A 24,476-nucleotide genomic window follows, 5' to 3' on the forward strand; every position below is an offset into this window, starting at 1 on the left:
ATTAGTGTCTCCGCAACATAACATCTCGCTTTTTCCTAAAAGTCAAACATCTGATTTTTCAACACTTTGGACTCTTCAGAAAAACCCTACATGGCTCATATGAGTAGCCACATCATTGTTGTCATCGCGGAAGAAGCCAAGGGACAGTGAGATTCTGTCTTTTGTCAACACAAGTCGTTGGGGATGACGACAGGAAGCAAATATAATTCTGTTTTCAGAGCCTTCATTTTTAACCAGCGTACACTTTGTCATTATCTCCGTAAAGAATGAAGATAACAAAGAAACATTTTTAAAAGGTTTTCAGCTCTGTTGGCCAAATTTGGTGATCAACTTCATAATCTACAAATGGCTCTTTGATATTGACCGTAGAATGACCTACCTGATCAGCTGAAAGAAAGAGGTCCATGCCTTGGGAGAAAACAGCTCAGAGTCTGTACCCAATACATTTATTCTCCGTTTGAGCTAAGCAGTCTTCAGGGCCAAGAAGATGATTCCAGTAGGCTGGGGACACTGTCACATGTGACATTCTTAGCAAATAATATTAACCAGGGGTGAGTAGAGAATGTGGTATGGTTCTGCATGGAATATTTAAGAGCTTGGATTGAGAAGTGACCTAGAGGAACTGAAAAGCAGAACCAGTGACCCAGCAATAGCTGGCATATTCCTATAAAAGGAAAAATTGTCCTTTAAAATGAATCATGACGATGGGAACTTTAGAAGAGACATGAAATCAGGGCTTCTAAAGTTCACAGTATGGAGACAATGGAAACATTTTCACAGAAACAAAAAGGGGAACCCCTTCAAGTTCAGAACCGGAACAGATGGACTAATCCGAACAAGCAAGCAGATCGCCTCCTCTCCTATTACACTGCTGTCCTTCTTAGACAAGGAGGTCGATCTTCAGCCGGGGAAGAGTAGAGCAAATACTTGTAAGAGGAAATTGAAACTCAAGATAGGTGAGCTGATTGCGTGAGAGTACGGAGTGGCACTAAATGAGTTCACATACTCTGACCAGCATGAATTTTGCCCTCTGAGCTGGGAAGGCTTGCCGGCTGCTTATCATCTTTGAGGAATGGATGGAGACCAGAGGAATTACACAAGCACTCCCGGAGAGGTGCACTATACCAATTAAAAACAAAAGCAACCAAATCGAGAAAGTATAGTTTCCAAACAAAAGAATAGGGAGCCCCGGGCTCACTCAGGGTGAAATTCTAGACCCAGTAATTATCAAACGATGGCTTGTGGTTTCCCTTTTCAGATACACAAACAATGAAAAGAAAGCATGGGATTTTTAATAAGCACATTACTTTTTTATATCTTTCTGTGTTTTGTCAAGTTAGTAGATTACAAGGCTGGTGCAAAAAAGGTAAGGTGTACTGTATCAGAAGTTCAGAATCATCTCGGGGGTTAGAGGAAGAAATGGGGGCTGTCTGTCACCAATGTAATTCAGACCACAACAAAATCACAAGAGGCTCCTGCTGTAGCTATAAATGTCTTCCTCCCATCTCTTGAGACTCCGTTTTAATAAGTCTGCACTTGGTACCCAGGATGCTATATTTAAAGAAACTATTCCACAGTGCTTGCTACTAAAGCATTCATGGAACCATGGATGTGTGTAACAGACATACTATGAGCTAGCTAGCTTTGTGTTTTAAGAATAATGTTACTACTTCTATAAATTATAGCAGCACATCAAGATACCACGGGCCAGCCACTGTCCTGAGTGCTTACGGATTGCACCTGGCTTAACCCTTACACCTGCTCCATGGGTGTGTGTTTTCTCTCTCCTCACTGTGCACACGAGGGGACTGTGGAACCTTGCTGGCCTCATTGACTGACTGCCACAAATGGGGCTAGCTCTCAAACTCAGGCTGCTGGCTGGTTGGAAGTCCATGGCGCATCAGGAGGTTTCACCCAGAGAATACAGAGAACCCACAGACTGGGTGTTTTCTGTTTTTGTGTTTTGGCAGTGATATAGTGGACAACGATAGAGGGTCTAATCTCTAAAATGCATAGCGAACTTCAACACATCTACAAGAAAAGATGACTAAGTCAGGTAAGCCACAGGCAGAGGACATGAGCTGTTTACCAACAAACATGTTTGTGATCACGAGCCTACTGAGGAATGCACTTGCAAATGACGATGTCGCCTCACCCCGGAATTGATAGCAAAGTTACAGACAATAAACAACTGTTGCTGGAAGGGTGTGGAGAGATTAGATCCCTTGTACCCTGCTGGAGAGACTGTAAAGCAGGACAATCAACATGGAAAGCAAAATGCCACTTCCAAAACCCATGAGGAATAGAAATAGCATGTGCCTCAGCACCTTGGTAGATACCTGTGTTAGTCCGGGTAGACTAGAGAAAAACAAATTCATACACATGTATATGCGTATAAGACAGAGCTTTATATAAAGAGTAATTGTACATTAAGAAAACATTTCAGCCCAGTCCAGATCAAGTCCGTAAGTCCAATATTAGCCCTTATGTCTGATACCAATCTATAAAGTCCTCTTCAGACTCATGAAGCACATACAATGACGCCGAATGCAGGAAGCTCACAGGCCAGTGGGTGGGCAGTCGTGTGGATCCAGGACATTGTAGTGGATCCAGCACGGGGAGGGGTCTCCACGTGGCTCCTCCAGCTTGGGGCTCTGGCTGCTGATCAGGCTCGTTGTCTGTAACGTCTTGCAGGGATTAAACCTGCATCTGCCTCCAGCGAGCTATTTATCTCCTTAGCGCCTCCAAATGAGGTCATCAAGCTACAACCTGAATGACAAGATAAACTCCACCCCTTCACTCTTAATCCTTTCAAATTGACAACAGATTATATACCTACCGCATTACCTTACAGAAATAAAAAACATATCACAGACTTGTGCACACCCACGATCATCTCTGCTCTTTTCACAGTCACGAGAAGATGGAAAGAACCTAAAAGGCTCTCAGTGGAGGAATGCATGAATAAACTTTGTACACAATACACACAGTGGGATACTGTCCATGACCCTACATTAATGATGGAGCTGTGGAACACCCCATGACAGGGATGGACTTGGAGGGCATTATGCTGGGCCAAGTCAGCCAAAGGCAAAAGGGCACATATTGTATGAGGCCATGATTATGCAAAAGAAAAAAGTTTTTACACCATAAGAAACAGATTTGGACCGCTACTCCGAGTAAGGGAGGGAAGGGGAGGCAACAGGCCACAGTTCAGAGAGATTACTTTGGGTCAAGAGGAAGATGATATCCTACAAGAGGGAGATGGGAAAAGGGGGAGTGGGAGAAGAAATAGGGCAAGCCCTTGTGAGGCCTCGTAGGTGGTTTAACTTGTTGAATGTGGGGGGGAAAAAAAAAGAGTCAACTCCAACCTAATTTACAATAAAAAGGTTAAAAACAAAGACAAAAGCTTTGGTTGGCCTCACCAGTTGGAAGGCGATGACTGGGACAGATGAATAGTCTGTTTTTGTCATCCGAGTAGCATATTTAGGACTGGGATGTTGGCATGTCTTACGGTCTTTTTGTCATTTAGAGCTCAAAGATAGGGTTAAAGGTACCTGGACTTGCTAATTTATTGAGATCAGATACTGGGGGTTTAAATGTAAACTGCCTCCCCTGTTGTGTTTTGTCTTATTTCCAACTCAGTAATAATCCTACATACAACCCACTGCCAGGAGCAGATAACCTTCTTCTCCAAGGGGGTCGGGGGGCTTGAACTATCCATCCTGTGATTTGCAGTCCAGTGCTTAGCCCAGAAGCGCCACCAGTGTTCTTCTATAATCCTACGGGACACAGATCTGCTCCATACAGTTCATCAGGCTGTCCGTCTTTATGGCAGCAGGAAGCCGCCTCTTTGTCCCCAGGTGGGTTCCACCTGCTGACATTGCCCTTCACCGCCCATCTGGTAAGCCACTGAGCCCCAAGGGCGCCTTCATTGTGGCCGCTAAAGGCCAGCATCCGAAACATGGAGGTGGATGAGGAGGACAAGATCTAACAAGAGTTGCATGATAAAAAAGAATGATTTTAGACCTCGTTTTGGTTGACTCTGAGTTCAGCATAAATCTACACGGGCTTTGGTTTCCCCCACTCATTCCTCTTGCCTCAGTGTCCTTCTCAAACCTCTTTGACTTCCTTCTCAGCAAATTTTTAATCGTTGTTAAAGACAGCCTAAATGTAACTTCAGCTGGGGACTTCTATGGGACGATATACCATCCCATTCTTTCTGTTTCTTTAGCACTTTGTCCGTGACACTAAACTTTTGAGATTATTGTTCATAGTTTTTGGAGTCTGTGTCCATGGTCACTCAGCAAGGGGAAGACATAATTTCTCCCCACTTCACTCCCACCCCAGCCCTAAGGTGGGTTCCTGCTTTCACTGAGCTCTATCCCTTTTGCCTGCATCGTGGCTGTGCATTGGCTACAATACTCAAGATCAGGGGTTTGAAACCAAGGGCTGCTCCTTGGGAGAAAGATTGGGCTTTCCACTCCCTTAAAGTTACAGCATCAGAAGCTCATAGGGGCAGTTCTACCCTGTCCTGTATGGTCGCCATGAGCATGGATTCTCCAGCAGTGAGTTGGTTTGGTTTTGGTTGGTATAGTAATAAAATCTGTTACTTCTCCTGTGTTCCTGCAGCCCCTGCCTGGAAAGGACACTCTTCACTTGTTGCCTGGCTCTCATTTTTCCTCCCACACTCCCATATATTTCCTCTGAGACTCCAGAATATCCTCTATGAAACAAGCTACTCGTGCTAAAACTCTGCCGCTGGCTCTCTCCAGTTAGCAGGATAACCCCAAGCTTCCAGGCACTGAGGCCATCTCTGCCCTAACCCCGGCCAGCGCTCCAGCCTCGACTTTCGACTCTCTGCTTGCTTCTTGGCCTCCAATGACACTGAACTCATTGTAATTCCCCAGGCACTGTGCTGCTGCTTGCCTCCCTGTTCCTTCTCAGCTACTGACCGCCTGGGATGGCTTCCCCCACCCCCATTCTGCCTGGCTACTCCAGGCTTCTGCTCTGGAAGTCTTAGCTCCCTCCCTAGGCTCTTTCCACTCTGCCCTCTGGCAATCTCTGCCATGGGGTCACCACTTTCTACTGTAATTATCTCTTTGCTAGCGCTCTGAGCTCCTTAAGTGCAGGGCTGTGTCTTCATTGCTTCCTCCCCAAACTCCCTCCCCCCGCCCCCCGTTGTCACTCAGAACCTCAGAATGTGTTGTTTGTATGAATTGTGATTATTTATTGTGCTGGCAAATTGTTTATGAGCTTAGGATCCTGCTTTTGCATCTTGGCTGGGAGGGGGAACTCAAAGGAAGAACAACAGAAAACGTGGAAGGGAGACAGCGGGTCAGTGTGAGAGATGGAAATAAAACCACTGTACAAGTCTATCAGGGTTATGAGGGAGAGGGGGGAGGGGGAAAGATAAAACGGCTGATACCAAGGGCTCAATAGAAAGTAAATGTCTAGAAAAGAATGAGGGCAACACATGTACAAACCTGCCTGATTCAGTTGATGTGTGGAATGTGATAAGAGTTGTACGAGCCCCCAATACAATGATTTTAATAAATAAATAAAAGGCAGAAAGTTCACCTCCCCCTGGTGGGAGCACTGTGAGGATGACCTGAGAAGTTCTGTGAACCTGAACACACACTTGCAGTGGAACCATGGCCCTCCTGCCCCTTTTTGTACCGCCAGTGAGCCAGGCCTGGTTTGCCTACTTTTAAACGCTTAAAAGTACATTAAAATATAAATGCATAGAAAGAAATTTAAAAAATCAGGGATATTCCGTGGTACTTGAGAATTATATGGAGTTAAAATTTTGGTGCCTGCAAATAACGTTTTATTGCAATGGTAATACAGATCATTTGCATACCATTGTGTCTGGCTGTTTTTGCATATAATGAAATTAGAGTGGGTTAGTTTCAATTCAAGGAAACCCACTGCCAAGGAACCTGTTAGGACTCTGAGTGAATAGGGCAGAGTAGAGCTGCTGCTGTAGTTGCTGAGAGTGTACATCTTTATGTGACCAGATAGCCTCATCTTTCTTCCTGGGAGTAGCTGGTCGATTTGAACTGCCAGTCTAATGGCTAGGAGCCCAGTGCTTGACCCTTAGCACCACCAGGGCTTCTTTAAAGCTCTTCATGTTTGCTGTCCGTCCCATTGTAGGAAACGCTAGTTGACTGTCCCCTCCCACACCCTCGCCTTCCAGGCTGGAAGGTTTCTCTCTCGCATTTTTCAAATGTCAGAGCCACGTTGTGGCCCTGGTGAGTGACATCATCGGGTGATAGTGGGAGAAGCTGCAGGTGTTGGGCTTTCTGAGGGTGGGCGGGTTCCAGTAAGAGTTTCATGGATGATTTGAAGAGACAATGAGCTTCCTGCGGTTGAAGGTGTTAAAGGGGAGTTAGACAGCCCTTTCGTGTGGGCTGATGTCGAACAGGGTTTCTCATCCTCACCTTGGTCCCGCTGACATTTGGGGCTAGACAGTGCTGTGTTTGAAGGGACTGTCCTATTCACTGTTGAATGCTTAGCGGCATCCTTGGCGTCCACACATGCCATGTACCAGCAGAACTGTCCCAGTCATGACAACCCACATTGTCTCCAGACATTGCTAGAGGTCCCGCTGGAGGCAACATTACCCACAGTGGAAAGTCACAGTAGAACAGTCAAGTGTTACCAATGAGTTAGACCAAGGAACATTCATTGTCCTTTACAAAGCTATTGCTGCTAGAGGCTCAAGAGTGGGTGGACTCGTCACTTAGCAGCTCCGCTCCCGGACACCCCACTATCAGTTCTAGATCATGAGTTGGACAGTGGTGGTAGTTATATTTCTTGTACTCACAGTAGTAGGCACAAAGCAAGACTTTAGTCTCTCCAGTGTGGAGAACATACCCATTTGAATGCTTCCTGTTTGACGTTTGAACATGTTAATTTGGTTATTTACAGACTGAGGCTTGTCAGGGGCATTTCATAATACTAACCAGGAGAAATAGATATTCTGGTAGTTGTATAAGGTCACTTTAAAAAGAAAGCACATTATAGATGAGCAAAAGCATATTGTCTTGTCGGTCCATCCCACTCCCCCTGATGAAGAAGAATTTTGAAAACCTTCCACTGTTGAAAATGAACATCAACATCGCAAAGGCGCCTCTAAGCTTCACTGGGTCTTAATATCAGTGGCCAGCATTTGTTAAAGATGTGTCTTACCAGCCTTGTTCCTATCATCCCCACAGCTGCCTTGGGTGGGTAGGTGCAGCTGCCTACAGGAGGAAGATGAGTCAGAGAGGTAATCTGAGATCTTAATCAATGCTCTTTATTTGACCTCTCTGCCTGAGCCACTTGTGTAGTGGTTAGAAGCTGGGCTGCTGACTGCAAGGTCAGCTGCTAACTGCAAGGTCAGCTGCTAACCGCAAGGTCAGCTGCTAACTGCAAGGTCAGCAGTTTGCAGCTCTTCAGGAGAAAGACGAGGCTTTGTACCTCCATGAAGAGAGTCTGGGAAACCCACCTGGGCAGTTCTACCTTGGTCTGCAGGGTTGCTACAGATGGTGGCAACTGGATGGCCGCCAGAGACATTAGGTGGGTGCTTTAGAGGTTGCCACAAGCCAGGATCTTTAAACCGGTAAGGAGATTAATTGGGTCCACAGCAGTGAATTTTTGTTGTTTACCTCTCTGGCTTCTAATATCCATTGCAGGGACTACACAGAACTCACAGACAAAATTCATGCTTAAGGGGTTTATTAAGTAAGTTATCAGGTTGTAATGCCATTGAGAAATATTCACGGTGGAGACATTTGCCAGGACAGGTTAGGAAGTTCTTTCTGGTGTAGTAATAAATACCCAACAGGACATACCGCTCCACTGTAAACCTCAACCTGAAGGCATTCAGCTCAAGCTTCATGGGTCAATAAACCCACCCAGCTCCCTGAATTAAGGTTTCAGAGGTATCCCACTCCAGGAAACCTCAGCTGAAGGTACTCAACTCCACTGCTGTGGGTCAGGAAGCCCAGCTCCCCCAATTAAGTGCCTAGAGGCACCCACTCTTCAAGCCAGCCTCCTACATAAAAAAAAGCACTCTTCTTTACTTGCTCTATTGTTCGGGAATTCCTCTTGTTCCTGGTTCTGCTGCTGCATTGGGATGTTGTAGCTGTTTTCTGGATCCAGGAGATTCACTGCACAGGGATCTTGGGTCCAGAGTACAAACTCCACTCCTGGCCTTTGTTGATAGTAAAATCCCTCCTCCTGCTTCTCAGAGGGCTCATTTCATACATGCCAGATGCTGTTCCAGGGAATCCTGTTCACAATTGCTCATAGGTATGAGGAAATCACCCCCCAAAATAAACTACCCCCCTCCCAAAAAAAGGGAAAAGATGCTGGGCGGAGCGTTCACAGTATGCATCTTTCCTGCAGCTCTCTGAGGTAGTGCACCCACTGGTGTTGCCTGGGAAGGTTCTCTGGTCACAGTGAATTCTTTCATAAAAGCAGTTTGACTTGAACCTCGTGTTTTTGTGATCGTCGATTTAAGAGAATTGCATGTGGCTATGGAATTTTGTGTCCTACTCAAGAAAAATGCTGCGGAAACTGTTGTGATGTTGAACATATCTTACAAGGACAGCACTATGGAAACACTCAAGTGTATGAGTGGTTTTCTCATTACAAAAAAAGTGAAATGTCGACTGAAGACTTCTGGATTTCTGTCAAATTCCCAAATGGGCAAAAATGTCAACAAATTTCATGCGCTTGTGTTTGAAGAAGACTGATGATGACGACGACAATGGATCATGGAAGAGATGAGGAGGTTATCTGGACCATCTTTGAGCATAGTTTAGTGAATTTTAAAGAAAGATTTAGGAATGAGAAGGATTGCTGGGAAATTTGTGCTTTGGATTCTGACTGACTAGGAAAAAGAGCTTCGAGTGGCAATATACCATGCTTTCAAATGAAAGAACAGCTCCAGAGCAACCCAGATATTTTTACCCCAAGGTCATTACTGGTGAGAAGACATGGTGCTATTCTTAAGACCCCGAGAACAAACATCATTCACGTTAGTGGAAGATGCCATCGCCACCTCACCGCCCCCCCCCCCACCAAAAAAAAAGCTCATTAAGTGAAATCAAAGATCAAGACAGTGCTGATTTGTTTTCTGGATGTGAGGGGCATTTGGGGTTTGTTTCACCAGGTCAGACTGTTAGTCAAGCTTTCTATTTAGAGGTTCTGGTAAAATTGCATAACTGTGTGACAAAAAAAGGCCTGAATTATGGTAGATGGGGACTGGTTTTTACCACCATGACAATGCACCTGCTCACACAGCCAACCCAGTGTCAGATTTTGGCAAAATAGAACATGCCTCTCTTGCCCCATGCCCCTTACTCACTTGACCTCAATCCGTGCCACTTCTTTTTATTTCTGCGAATGCAGAGGGCCATGAAAGGACAGCAATTTTGATTATTTAGAAGAGGTGAAAAAAAAAAAGAGGAAGGTGCTGTCAGCCATCCAAACAGATGAGTCTGAAAAATGTTTCCAAGAATGGAATCTCAGATTTGACCACTGTGTTAAGTGGAATGGAGAGTGCTTTGAAGGTGATAATGGTTGTTTTGTAAAAAAAAAAAAAAAAAAAAATTAAATACAAAGCTTTGGTGGGAAAAATCTGCCTTTTGGGGGAGGGTACCCCCTCATAAATCCTATTAGTATCTTCCCCCACCTTCTTACCACACCCAAGCAGAAAAAGATTGTTTAGTGGGAGTTAGAGACTGGCCCGAAGAGCCACATTAAATTATTGATGCTTCTGCAGGTAATACGTAAGGGTTAGCTTGGCGAGGCCACCAGGCCCCTTTTCTGATGTAAGTGAAGCGACTGAAACTCAGAGACAACCAGTCACACACTGCCAAAGTTCTGTGTGGCCTTGAGATCTGTTCTTGTGGGTTTGGACCTGGGTGGGGTTGCATAATTTTGAATTTCCTTATTTAGACCTACTTGAGGGCAGAGCTCCAGGTAAACATGACTCAAACAGACAGCAAAGAACCAACACGGCCATCGAGGCAATTCCAACTCATCTTCTTCCTACAGAGTAGAACTGCCCCTGTGGGTTTTTGAGACTGTAAATCTTTCCCAAACCCAAACCAACCCACTGCCGTCGAAGCCATGCCGACTCAGGCAGATGCCTAATACACCAGTGCTGTATCACACTGGGATGTTCCTTGGCTTTGTTTTGGTTAGCGAAGTACTGATGGCCTCACTGCTGCGTTCTCTCCCTGTGCCAGGCCCATGTAAGTGCTTGGACACTGAGAGTTGCTAGCTCCTGTTGTATTTTCCAGTGTCCCAAACTTTTTAGGTCAACAGTAACCCAAGTTTTCATTTTTGAGTGGGTTCCTAATTTTTTTCTTTTGATTCTGTAATGCGTGGTGCAAAGAGGGCGAGTGGGAATGCGCCTACACGAGTCTCAGAATTTACCTTGTCTCATTCCTTTTGGAAGCAGAGATTTATGACAGATGCAACTGGAATCGGCTGTATGGTCTTTCCCTGTGTCTTTGCTCTCTCGCTCTTGTGTAGCACTCTCCTACATTTGGTGTTTAGTTACCCTGTGCATTTAAAAAATATAAAGTATTCTTGTTACATATGTATGTACCCATAGCAATCTGTTCTTTATCACGTCGAAACTCTAGATAAGTGGGATCACCGTCGGCCGTGCTGTACATTGATTTGTTTCTGCCCCTCTTAGAACTCAGCATGTTTTATCTTAGTCTGAATTAGGAATGCCGTACAAATTAGCTCCTACACTTCACGTGGGTAATAACAGCCATCCCGATGTGGATGCACAATTAACTTTATGTTACAGGAACATAGAACTAAAAGAAACTGACATTTTCTTGAGATGTATTCATGTGGCTCAACATAGTGCTTGCTCTTCCATGTTAATGCTGTTGTGCTTTCCTTTTGGGCTGTGTCTGTTCTCCTATGGCTGGACATCTAAGTAGTCTTCAGTCCCTGCTGTTATTAGCCATGCTGCAGCGAACATTTCTCTGCATGTCTACTGGAGGGCGTGGGGAGGTTTTGCCTGCGAAAATACATATGTGGTAGGATATGTTCAACTTTACTGGGATTTCCCTCCTTGCACCTCAGGAGGAATGCACTGGTTTCTATTAATAGCTGTATAACAGGGTAGATTGCTTGCTTTACCCTTAACTTGATGTAATCCTTTCTGACACAGAGGTTCAAGAGAAGCTAACAGACGCAGCCGTGGTTGCTCACTTGATGGGCTTGTACCACTATCACACAGTTGCTCTTACTACTTTGAGATGGAAGACTGGGCAATATATTGAATAAGGTTCATTATTAATTTGATGTAAAACATGTTCTCAGATTTTGGAGGGAAAAAGCTTATTGCGTTATTATGTATTTCTCCGATAACAATATTTGAAAAATCTTTGTATGTATAACCCAGGTCCTCCTTTAAAATACTGTGTAGCATTGTATTGCTTCATCCAAACCACTGTTGAGAGGTTCTTCTGCTTCCGGGACTTCTCTTTCCCCTCCTTTCAAGCTCTGATTCTCCTTCCCAGGCCAGGCTATTCCTGATGCTGTTGCTATGGCTACTGAGGTCCCCCCTACCCCCTACTACGAGTCCTCCTCCAGTGGTTGGGTCCTCAGTGTGGCGAGAGTGTCCTGTAATTGCCCTGTAATGGTAATGCTGTACCAAGATTACTAAGGGCTCTCAGCCTTGCAATTGTGTCAGTAGGACTGCAAGAAGTAGTGACACTGACTTGGAGGTTTAAGTGGGGAACACTTGTTGTGAGTGAATTGTGAGCTCATGGTAATTAACTGTACAGATGCTGGTGGAGAAGAAAATAGTAAGAAGTACTTTTTCACTTTATCGTTTTTTTTAAGTATAAAAACTGCATGTAATTTAAAAAAATCCTTATCTTTGTAAAACATGCTTGTTCTTCAAATTGGAGATGCTTTTGATTGTTTTACTTTGAGATACTACATATTTTAATTTTTTTTTAATGAACAGTGCGTATTGAAACAACAAACTCCATAGACTGAGAATTAAATGAGATGATGGGAATCTGTAGATTTGAATGTGTACATTTTTCATGCTTATTATGAAAAAAGCTAGTGATGAGGATTTGTGGAGTCTAAGGAATATTTGACTTTTCCCGAAGCCTGGGGCGCCTGACTTGGTAGCTCTCTGTCACAATGGCCATTTTCATTAAAATGCTAGGTCCTTAGACGAACCTAGAATGTATTACTTAGATTTTACTGGGCAAGACAAGCAGGATTTGTTTCCCCCTGCTCCAGTTATCAGAAAGATTAACCCTTTCCCCTCTGCATTCTAAATGTAGCCATTTGGAAACAAAGCGGGTGTTTGTACAAGATAGTTGAAAAATGAGACTTTATGCCAGTGGAGCGTTTTTCAGTTGAAGGAGGTGGCAATCATGAAGGGCTTTATTTTTTTCTTCCTTTTGTTGCAGGCGTCTGTAGAGGCTGCTGGTGAAATCGCGTTATGCAAGACTGGATTTCCTGAAGATGTGTACAGTGCCGTCTTACCGAAGGATGTGCATGAAGGACAACCTCTTCTCAATGGTACTCTCTCTTAAAAGAGAACATTTCGACCTATCGTGCCCCCTGTTCTTGAAGCAGATTAACCGCTAAATGTCTCTGCATCACCTCTGCTGCCTAGAAAATATGAGTTTTTGACAATCTCTAGAATGAGGCTTCAGGGGCTTTATTTAGGCATTACAGAGGAGTTAATGAATCTCTTATGTACATAATTGGAAGGCTCATGGTCTCAGGAAAGCCTCGCATTGCTTCCTTTATTCATTTTGCATCAAAATCCTTGACCCACTGACTCTTTATTATTCCCATTCATACATTTTACTAACTTGGAAGTGTTAACTTATATCAGACAAGGTAGTTCCATTGGTTTTTTAAAAAAATTATATATATAGATTTTCTACCAACCGACATTGGTATTTTGAATGAAAAATAGAAAAAGAAATGAAAACAACATTATCGTCAATAAGATGTGCCAAATGCTAATATTAAGCAAAATTATAACAAACACATTCAACAACAGAAGTCTCTATGAAGGAGCATGAAGTCCATCCTTTTGTGATAGCATTGTTTATGTAACTGATGGAAGGACTGATTTAGTTGTAGCATGTGTGCATGTCAAATGTAGGTCATTTCCCACTCTCTTGTGCATCAAGTTCATTGCCATTATTAGATGAAAACACTTCCAGTAAGTCTAGATAAAATCTGAATTAGAACTTTTGAGTGTCAAAAGCCAGATTGACAACCCTTCCTTTCACGCTTATTGAAAGCAAAAAAAAAAAAAAATGTTGGTTAGGAACATTGTCATGGGCTTATTTATTATTACACAGAATGTTATTGCAATGTGAAAGAAGAATTGATTAGTAAATTGTCCTGAACTGTTAATCCCCCACGAATCTTGCCCATCTCTGAGGACGCGTTAGAGAGTAGCGGTTCGAATAACTGCAGCTTCAGCTAATTCATTTGCAAGGAGCTCTGTACACAGCCTAACTGGGGTGGGTCCGCAGCACTAACACACCCTAGGATAAGGGAAACCAGAGGTCTTCTGAAATGTAAATGGTCTCTTAGGCAGTAAGGTTCTCTGGGGGTAGTTTAGCAATGTTTTATTTTAATTCCCCTCCTAATGATGATTTGCTCACAGCTCTGTGTTATTTCTGACGTTGACTTTTTTTTTTTAACCAAAGGATATCCTTTGTTCCTGCCTCATTATATGGTATTTTAGTGAAGTTTTGAGCTGTCAACCTGTCTCAACACTGAATTGCTATCTCATGAAGTGGGTCATGACTGACATGATGGAGGTCTAATTCCAATTATGTATGGTTTTGTTTATCTTATTAAGATCCTTAGCTTCTTTTGCAGATTTGTCATGTCGTGCCTTTATTTAAACTTATTTGGCAATGTGGGGCCTATAGGATCTGTAAATATTTCAGTTAGTGCCAAATGTATTGATTAAGGTTCTGCAGAGTAATCAAGAGAGAAAGTGATCAGTACGGTTCATTGCGTTTTTGCCACATGTTTCTGAGGTTCCACTTTCGGTAGATAAGTCCAATTCTTATTTTCTAACAGTTGAAAGTCGGTTAATCACAAGAACAGTTCATGGCTGGAAATCACTGACTCGAGATTAATTACATTGGGGTGTTGAATAGTTTTGAAAATTGAAAGCTCATTTTCTTGTTACTAGATAAGACTGATAATAGAAATTAAGCAGAGCTACTTTCTAGAGCCTTCTTAATATAAACTCTTCTGGAAACTCAGCATTTTGTGGGTGTTGTAAAAGTGAGAGATTGTTAACTTAGTGCTGTAGCATGATACTTTATGGTGGAAATCCTACAGTTTTAGTACACTTGTCACCATTGTTAGTTCGTAACCTCCTTTTTAACTTTTTTCACATGACACACCATTGCCTTTTCCTTATTTTTCCCAGTATATGTCAAAGGACACAAGCATTGTAAAGCTTAGAATATAAAGGTCAGCATATTGATTATTAGAAAAACGTAATGTTTCGCAAGGAGGAAACTTGCTCAGGCTTTTGTGGGACGTCAACATTCTTTCTTACAAAGCGTGTTGCCAATGGCTAATGCTTCTCCTTGTACTGTTGCTTGGAAAGATTTTGAAGTTTTTAGTGGAGGTGACAATCCAAAGCTCTGTGTCCATACACGGAAGCCACAGACCATGCTATAATTATATTCATGGTTATAGATACGTACACATATATATATATCTATAAATACACTGTATTTCAACATCCCCATTCATGTTGGACATTCGGCACTTTAAAGGATGCAGTGCTAGACCCACCCACGTGTTTGCTTTTGCCATGGCTTTGTGTCCTGGAGTGTTGAAGGAAAGAAATATTTGTACACAGTAAGTGTGCCCCCAGGTCTTGCTTCATGGCAGGTTCTGCTATCTTCTGGTTGACGTTAGTGTCCCAGAGCCTGCTGGATTCCTAACCCCCGTCGTCCACTTTCTTCACTTTGCCACGGAAGCCATGTGTGGAGAGAAGGAACATTCCTGACCGAATAGCGTGGATGTCACTGCCATCCAGTCCGTTCCAACTCAGAGCAAGCCTATGGGAAAACCCTTCCGATTGGCAAGCCGGTGCATTTTTATGGAGAGCGGACAGCTTCATCTTTCCCCCCGTGGAACTCTTGAACTGTTGACCTGTGGTTAGCAGCTCTGTGCTAACCTCACGGCGCCCCAGGGCTCCTGAACGCCAGGTGGAGCAGGGGTTTATAGGACACGCCCCTTGTGTACTTTGTATACTCGTGCAAAAATGTAAAACTTTGCTATCTGGGTGCCTTGAATAGGAACCCTGGTGGTGTAGAGCTATTTACAGGAAGGTCAGTGTTTGTACTTAGCAGCTGCTCAGAGGGAGAAAGATTTGGGGCTGTCTGTTCCCATTGAGGGAGCCCTGGTCCCCATTGGGCTGCTAACCACATGCTTTCTATTCCCGTGAAGAATTCCAGTCTCAGAAGCTCCCAGGAGAATTTTATCCTGTCCTGTAGGGTGGTTGTGAGTTGGAATTGACCTGATGGCAGTGTTTGCTTTTGGTTTGGATCAAAATGTAGGTTTGGAGACCCAACGGGTCAGTTCTGCTCTGTCCTACAGGGTTCGCTGTGAGTTAGAATCAACTTGATGCCAGTGAGTGAGTGAATGAGTTAGTGAGTGAGTGAATGAGTGAGTGACTGAGTTAGTGAGTGAATGATTTAGTGAGTGAATGAGTTAGTGAGTGACTTAGTGAGTGAATGAGTAAGTGAGTGAGTGAGTTAATGAGTGAGTGAGTTAGTGAGTGAATGAGTTAGTGAGTGAGTGAGTGAGTGAATGAGTGAGTGAATGAGTTAGTGAGTGAGTAAGTGAGTGAGTGAGTGAATGAGTGAGTGAGTGAGTTAGTGAGTGAGTGAATGAGTGAGTGTGAGTGAGTGAGTGAATGAATGAGAGTGAGTGAGTGAGTGAGTGAGTGAGTGAGTGAATGAGTGAGTGAGTGAGTGAGTGAGTGAGTGAGTGTGAGTGAGAGTGAGTGAATGGGTCAGGTACCTTGAAGGCCGATGACTTTTCAAATGGTGGCAATATAATCTTTATGAAAGTGCCTGGAAAACATTGAGCATTAGGTGGGGGATTAATCATGTTGGAAACATGAAAGGTAACGAAGCTGGAATACAGTTTAGAGAACATGCCTTCTTGCCAACAGGCCCTATTATTTTTTGTTGTCGTAGTGGGTTTTTAGGAAGATGGAGCTACATGAACCACTAATATCGCTTCGACTTCACTTCTGGTTTTCATTATTCTGTTTTTTTAAAACTAATTATAAAGAGGGTGGATATATTTTGTGACCAACCTTTACATTTAAAAACTGATTTAATTAGAATATTTGCATGCTTTAAAAATAGCTTAGGACATAAAAATGTTCCACGTCTTTTTTTGATCCATTTTGTTAGCCAAACCAGGTTTTACTTAACGGCGTCTCTATTTTTGAACATACAGGTTGTTTCCTCTATTTTTGGACATAAAAGTTGTTTCTCATTTCCCTCTCTTACAAGAAATACTTTCATGGAGATTCTTTTAAAAAACCTTCCATTTTTGGGGGTGGGTGGGGGCGCTGTGATCCCAGGTAGAAAGACTCAGTCTAGGGAATACCGAGTTTTAGGAGGTTCTATTAATGTATGTGCTTTGCAAGACTTTTCGCAGGATTAAAAGCAAGTTATTACTCTTCCACATTCTCAATATTCAATTTTGTAATGTCTTTCATTTTGCTGTTTCCTTTCTGGTGAAAATATCTCCTTTTTAACGGTGTTATATTCGGCCATTTTCCTTTATATTAGAATCCATTTAAATATACGAGTATATTTATGTGTGTGTGTGTCTTTTTTCTGTATTTTTCATCTTATTGGAGAGAGTATGCTCACCACAACATACACCAATTCAGGTTTCTATGTGATTGATATTCTTTATATTCTTTGAGTTGTGCATCTAGTTGTACCTTTCTTTTCGAAGTCGTCCCCCATTAACACCGATTCAATATTGTCATCTAATGTTCCCGTCTAATCTTTTGAGCTGGAATCAAAAGAGCTTAATGCTCAGGGCACACTATTTTTACTAATTAAGCTAAACTTCCTTTGAAAAAACTATCCCTTACATTTTATTACATTGTTGATCAGAGCACACAGGAGGTCAATAGGACACTTGCCCAATGTGTGACATCATTCACTGTTAGTTGTGTAGACATCCTCCCTCTACATGCTCATTGACATGAACACTCAGCCCCTAGGGTTCCTTGCTAATCTGAGTTGCTCTTGTCATTCCCATGTGGATAGTTTTTCAAAGAGCATAATGCTTAAAAGATAGACATATGTTCGATGAGAGAATCTAAATTATTATTTGGTTTTAAGATGCCTTCAGGGGATATTTTTGGTTTTTGGTTGAAAGATGATTTAAGGCAATGACTTCAGGATTTTCTCAGCTCCGTATGGCTACAGAAAGTCTAGATTTCTTGAAGTTTTAAATTCCCTTTCGCTTTTTCCCCTACCCCACGCCTTTGATAAGATGCGGCTGTGGAATCTTTGCTCAGAGTGTCCAGAGATGCTAGCTGCGGGCCACACAGTCCATTTTCATGGCCAAGGAGGCGGTCGTTCTTGGAAGCAATTAGTCATACCTTTCATAGTGCCATACCGTTCTTGACTCTTCTCCTCCTCTGCTGTTCCAAGGGAGCAGAGACCAATTTTTGTGTCTTGCATGGCCACTTAAAAGGCCATAAGATCTCAGACAAACCAGGAGGTAGAGCAGAAGCCCTAAACACATTATTAGGCGAATTAACTGAGATGTTTGATGAATCCATTACCCTAAACGTCCAAACCAAGGAAAGAAATACATTGAAGTGCTCTATGCGAACAGCCTCATCAGCCATTCAGTCTTTGTTTTGTTTGTTTGTTTATTTACTGTTTCTGGTCCTCATTATTGTAAATATATCTATCACATAACCTTTGTCAATTGTATATCACTCACTGAGATCACTACAATGATCTGTCCTTAACCAATGCATTTACACCATCACCACAAACCCTTTTCCTCTACCCTGTCTTCCATCGCTGGTAACCAGTGATAAAGTTTGCTTTCTAGACATTAACCTTGTCTTGTCTTTTCATGTGAGAGAGGTCAGACTCTTTTTGGTTTTTTTTTGTGATGGTTTTTTCCCCCCTCCTTTCTCAGCAGTATGTTTCAGAAAGAGCTCTGGTGGCGTCGTGGAATAAACGCCGAACTGTTAACCACAAGGTCCTCTAATCACAGTACTAGCTGTTCCCCGGGAGAAAGACAAGACTGTCTGTTCCCAAGAATCCCAGTCTTAGAAACTCTAAGGAACTGTTCTACTACTGTGTCCTCCGGGTTGCTATTGTCAAAATTGACTGCTGGCTGTGGGCTTGCGGGAACGGTTTCCGTCTTCAAGCTCCATTGATACTGCAGCACGTGGCTCTTAGGGGCCGAGGTGTGTCCCTGCCCATGTGGGGCTGCATTTTGTTCATCCATTCAGCTGTGAACAGGCATTTGGATTGTTTCTGCCTCTGGGCTATCGTGAGCGCTGGCTGCCCGCTTCTCTTTCTGAACCTTCAGGTTCAAGTCTTCAGAGCAGTCATGCCTACGGAAGATTTTTTGTTTGTTTTTAGGACTAATCACACTGTTTTCCAAGACAGCTGTATCACGTTGCATCCCTCCCAGTAATGGATAAGGTATCCCATCCTCTCCGTCAGCTCTTTTTTTTTTTTTTTGGGGGGGGGGGTTGTTTTGGTTTTATCGTGGCCATCTTAGTGAGAGTGAAATAGGATCTCATTGCCTTTTTGATTTGCATCTCCCCAGCCCAGTGGCTCATGATGCCGAGCTTCTTGTCATGTGTTTGGTGGACATTTCAATATCCTCTTTGGTGAATTGTCTGTTCAAGTGATTTGCCCATTTTTGTGACTGGGTTGTTTGTCTTTTTGATGGTAAGTTGTCCAAGTTTGCTAAATAATTAGATTCACATCAGACATTCAGTTTCCAAAATTATTCTAGTTAGTGGTTTGTCGTTCTTTTTTTAATAAAAGTTGTACTTTTATGAAGTCTTGCTTATTTTGGGTTCTGCTGTTTCTGCTGCTGTTATTATGTGAAGAAATCCTTTGTTGAAAGCTAGGCCTGACAGGACTGCACCTGCTTGTTCTTCTACAAACATTATGGTTTTAATTTGCACATTTAGGTCTCACTTTGAATTTCCATGTGTGTTAGGAGGGATGCAGGGCATGTTTCATAGTTCTTCGTGTGAAAATCCAATTTTTTGAGCACGGTCATTGAAGAGACTCACCCCATTTCATGGACATGACAAGCTTGTCAAAAAATTAGTTGACTATAGATATGTGTGTTTGTTTATTTTTGGACTGTTTATTCCAGTCCATTGATCTGTGCATTTATTGTCTTACCAGTCCTGGGCTATTTTTATTACCATAGGTGGATTAGAAACCAAAACAAACCATCACCACCATCAAATCAATTCCGGCTCATAGCAACCTTATAGGACCCAGGAATTAATTGCCCCTGTGGGTTTCTGAGACAGTAACGTTTTCCAGGGGTAGAAAGCTTCGTCTTCCCCCAGAGCTGGTTTTGAACTGTTCAACTATTGGCACTGTGGTTAGGAGCCCAACGTGTGACCTACTGTGCCCCAGGGCTGAATAAGATGTGGAGGGTGTGTTTTAAAATCATGAAATGTGAGTCCTGCCACTTTGTTATCGTCTCTCACCATCGTCTTAGTTATTTGGAGCCTCTTCTCTTTCCAAATACAGCTGAGGATTGGTGAATTGCCTGGTTTAAAGGAGCCTTCATGGGATATTTGTCATGTAAGGTGTAATGATTGTCTCAGGGCAGTAGTTTCAGCGGTTCATTCAATCTTCATGATTTTGGGAAATCTGGAACCCATAAAAACTTAAAGCTATCTTACGCATATCCTCCCTTTTGTTCAGGATGCATCTATGGAAATTTCGCTCACAACATTCAGCAATGGTGGTTGGGCACCATGCAGTTCTTCCAGTTGCCTGACAAAGAAGATCACTGCAGTGTATTAAGTATAGTGTTTTTTACCTTTCATTTTTTTTTCTGTTCTGCTTTAAAGGCAGTTAGTACCCAGACCTTCATTGCTTAGAGATAAGCAAATGGGTGCTCCAAGATCTTGGGGGCTCTTCCCATGACTAAAGAGCCTTTTCAATTGCATGGCTCGTTAGTAACTGATCTGTACGGGTGGAGCCTTTTGCCTAATGGAGAAGCAGCAGTGATGATTAAAATATGGATGGTTGTGCAGAGGGAAAGGTGAGAGCTGATCCGATGAGACCTAGCTGAACTGGTTAAGGATCTTGTGGAAAGTTTATCTTGAGTGACTCTTCTTTATTACCCTTACCATGATCAATCATGGCTTTTTGAGAGCAAATTCGTGATAAGGCAACAACAACTCCCTTCATCAGGAAAAAAAAAAATCTTTCACTTAACATCACCGTTAGTAATTTGTTCATACTTGTTTACAGGCAGAAAAATCTAGAACCTTGAAAAATAATATTTTAGTCTAATATTTAACTTAACACTCCACTAAAGTAGAAAGGAAAAAAAGCTCTCATGTTAGCACATTACTTGAAAATAAAATAACTGCAATCATAAATTTTCATTCTGTCAGCAGCATATCTGACACTAGAAAGTAACCATCACGCTGGGACACTGTGGGCTGTCTCCAGCACGGATGCCAAGAGTGAGATTCTTGTGTGTTTTGCATTAGTGGTTTACTTGCCTTTTGCTAAGTAAACGCCTCCAATCTGGTCAACGTAAATAGCACCCTGCAATTACCAGGAATATTTTCAGTAATCCATTTATACTCACCCAGCCTGGGCAGTGCATGATGATTATTTTCAACTGGATGGAATTTGATTTAGATTAGTTTACTGACTCTGATTGCAGCTTGTCTACATTCACATGCTCTGAGCAAGCTGCATTATTGAGCCTTAAAAGTACTGAAATATTTGTATTGAGCAGGAAGCTACAACTACAATGTAAAAAAATAATATACAAGAAAATTTAGGATGGATACTTTTGGTATGGTATGTAGTATTCCTGGATTGCACAGTGGTCTATATTGGATGTGTTATGGGGATTGCCATGAATTGGAGTTGATTTTATGACAATTAATTGCGTTATTAATCTGTTTTGAAGCCAGAATTTGGAGTTTTGTTTATTTTTGCTTCTTGAGTTTGTGATCGCTTTGAAATATATGAAAGGTAGGTTTGTGCACATATTATTCATAAGGTCTGCCAGTGATATCAGTAAATTGCAAGCTAGTGGTTTGCAATTAACTCTGGGAAACAGCTCTATAGGCAGAGATCCCTCTCCTGGGTTTTGGTGACCAACTGTAATCAGGAAGAAAGGAACTTCAGACCTGTAGATACACAGGGAGCATCTTACTAATTAAAAAAAATAACATTTTTTTTTAAAGCTTGTGGAATTTTATTTATTTTTTTTCAAAGTAAGAATTAGGTATGTAATAAGAGCAGAACCCGGGCTAAGACTATTCATTGTTGCTATTTAGATTTGATTACATGGAATATTTCTATTCCTTTTATGCGTATTAGATTCCATGTTCTGTGTATTCCTGTGTAGCCAGGTGAGGTAGGGATCCGTGTTAAAGAAGGGAAATCACCATCCTGTTCATGCTATACTTACAAGCAGAGTAATAGTCAGACCGACGAATAATTAAGGCCTGGCCATTGGCAATCTAAAGATCCTTGCTGTCTGTCCTTTTTGGCTTTTTAGTAAGAATCTAGTGGGGATAGAGGAGATCAGTACAATCAATATGTGAAATATATCATCTTAGATTATACGTGAAATGGAGAAAAATAAAGCAGAGACGGGATATATGGACAATGTATGTTTTGGTGGCTTAAAAGTGTGGTTTGACATTGAGTAGTAGACATTAGAACTGAGACTAGAAGTTGGTGATGGTCTAAGAGTGTCACTCTTGAGGGGAGGAGCAGTCAATGCAGAACAAACAGCAAGCAAGTACAAAGGCCCTAAGGCAGGAGCCTGCCTGCAATGCTGAAAGTGTGGCAGGGGCCCCTGGGATCCAAGTGGAGAGAGAGGACAGACCAGCAGAGGATGAGGTTCGATAGCTACTAGGTTAGTGTCTATTGGCTTCATCGACTACCGTAATGACGTGGACTTTGACCTTGAGGGGAAGTGAAAAGCTGTTGGAGGGTAGGAGGCAGGGAAAAGACATGTTCTGATGGAGTAGACCCGAGGAGGCCAAGGTAAGAGAAGGTAGACCACTCGGGGGCGGGGGGAGGGGGGGCTAGTAATGATCCCAGCGGGAAATGACAGTGGTTTGATCCCAAAGTGATTATAACATAGGTGAGAAGTGGTTGGATTTTGAAAATGTTTTGGAGGAAAGGAAGGACTGCCATAATTTGGAGGATTAAAGATGACTTCATGGTATTTTGCGTGAGTTTTCTAAAAGATGCAATATTTCCCAAGATGGGGGAAACTGAGGCAGGGCTGGACATGACACTGTTGAAATGAATTACAAGGCATCAGTGAGACTTTGAGCTATGAGTGGGCTTCCATGGAGAGGGCTGGGCCACAGAGGGCAGAGTCCTGTGTAGAAATACTAATTAGAGACACGGCCCGGGATGAAATGGATGAGATACGGAGCTCGTGAGCACGCCAGAGTTAGGAAGTCAGGATGAAGCAGCCAGTGTGGTGTGTGGTGTCTTGGAAGGAAAACCAGGGAGCACTTCCAGGGAAAGACCGATCCTCTGTGCCCTCTGCTTCTGAAGGGCCAAGAGAGGTGAGGACTGAGTTTGCCGTTCGAGTTAGTAACACGGAAGCGTTTGGAGGTTTAACAAGAAGGGTTAAGGGCAGAGCAGCAAAAACTAGATTGTAGTGCAGTCCACAGCGACCTGGGGAGGCAAGCTGCATACAGATTTAGATTTTCATGAAAGAGTAGAAAAACAGAGCAATAGTTAGGAGTATAGAGTCAAAAGGGTTTTGGGAAGGTCAATGTATGGTGTTGGTGAAGAATCCAGTAGAGCAGGATGCTATAAAAAAAGAGGAGACAATTGCTAGAAAAATATCACAGAGCAGGCAAGAGAAATGCGATCAAGCGGGACTTTGACATCTGTATTTTTGACAGGTCCTACAGATGTTTTTATGGACCTGCATTTGGGAACCACTCTTAACACACGCCGCCGAGCCATTCTTACGTGGTTTGAAACCTTTCATGTCAGTTTTGTGGTTTTATGTCAGCAGAAGGCTTTCCACAGAAACGGCAGATCAGATAAAAACGGAGCCCCTTGCGGTGTTCGATGATGTCAAGCGTGATTTCATTGCTGTAGCTTCACTGACAGATGGCGATCCAGTTTCTGTGAGAATACTACTGCCACTCTCTCCCTCCCAGGACGAGGAGCTCATTGCCTTACAAAAGTCTGCTCCTCTTTGGAGAGCTCAAACTGGGGGTGGGGGGAGAAATAGTTTAGCTGAAACATATGTCCCACAGTTGTGCCCCACCGAGTGTCTGTCCCACGCTTCAGCACCCACCGGACAAGGACACCTTCTGCTCAGAGGCCCATCATTCCATCATTTATTCACGCAGTCAGTATTTTTGCGTGTGACACATGACGGGGATTTTTTGAGAAATCAGACTTGTGGTCAGAAAGACTGGCACAACCACCATGTAACATGCAACTTTCCTCTAGTTCCTAAATGCTTCCTCCTCGCCCACTATCATGATCTGAATTCTCCCTTGCAAGTCTGGATGGACCAGAGGATGGACACTGGTCCAGATAGGAACTGGAAAAACAGGGAATCCAGGGCAATGATCCCTTCAGGACCAGGGTTGTGAGTGGCGATACTGGGAGGGTAGAAGGAGAGTGGGATGGAAAGAGGGAACCGATTACAAGGATTTACATGTGACCTCCTCCCTGGGGGATGGATCACAGAAAAGGGGGTGAAGGGAGACGTCGGGCAGTGCAAGATATGACAAAAACAATTTATAAATTATCAAGGGTTCATGAGGGAGCGGGGAGGGAGGGGAAAATGAGGAGCTGACGCTGTATTTGTAAAACTGAGCTTTGAATGCCAGTGTTATGACCTCTCAGTTGATTTCCTTTTTCTTAATACCCCAGCTTGAACCCAAACACAAGAGTAACCGTAAGAATCAGTGCCAATACCATTCAAAAACTCTCATTTGGACAAAAGGTATACGGTGAAATCTTCCCAAATTCAGATGACATGTGCTGTCAAGTTGATGGAGTAAAACTATTTCTCCTCCAAGCTCTTTAGATCACTAAAGGATCACAGAGTGATCCATGAATTTCTGGCAAAAGTTACTCCAGGACGCATACTAAGACTGCATTTCTTACCAGTGTATTTCTGAATGTCAGACAATGCCAAAA

General features: G+C 42.9%; 1 protein-coding gene across 1 annotated transcript in view; it reads left to right on the forward strand.

Annotated features, from left to right (window-relative positions):
* CDH2 (cadherin 2) overlaps positions 1 to 24,476 on the forward strand; it is a 256,551-nt gene that overhangs the window by 22,856 nt on the left and 209,219 nt on the right. The window contains exon 2 of the mRNA XM_075533054.1: positions 12,456 to 12,567. Coding sequence (XP_075389169.1) covers positions 12,456 to 12,567 — 112 coding nt within the window. The remainder of the gene's footprint in view (positions 1 to 12,455; positions 12,568 to 24,476) is intronic.

The sequence above is a fragment of the Tenrec ecaudatus genome, chromosome 15 (genome assembly GCF_050624435.1).
Source record: "Tenrec ecaudatus isolate mTenEca1 chromosome 15, mTenEca1.hap1, whole genome shotgun sequence".
NCBI lineage: Eukaryota > Metazoa > Chordata > Mammalia > Afrosoricida > Tenrecidae > Tenrec > Tenrec ecaudatus.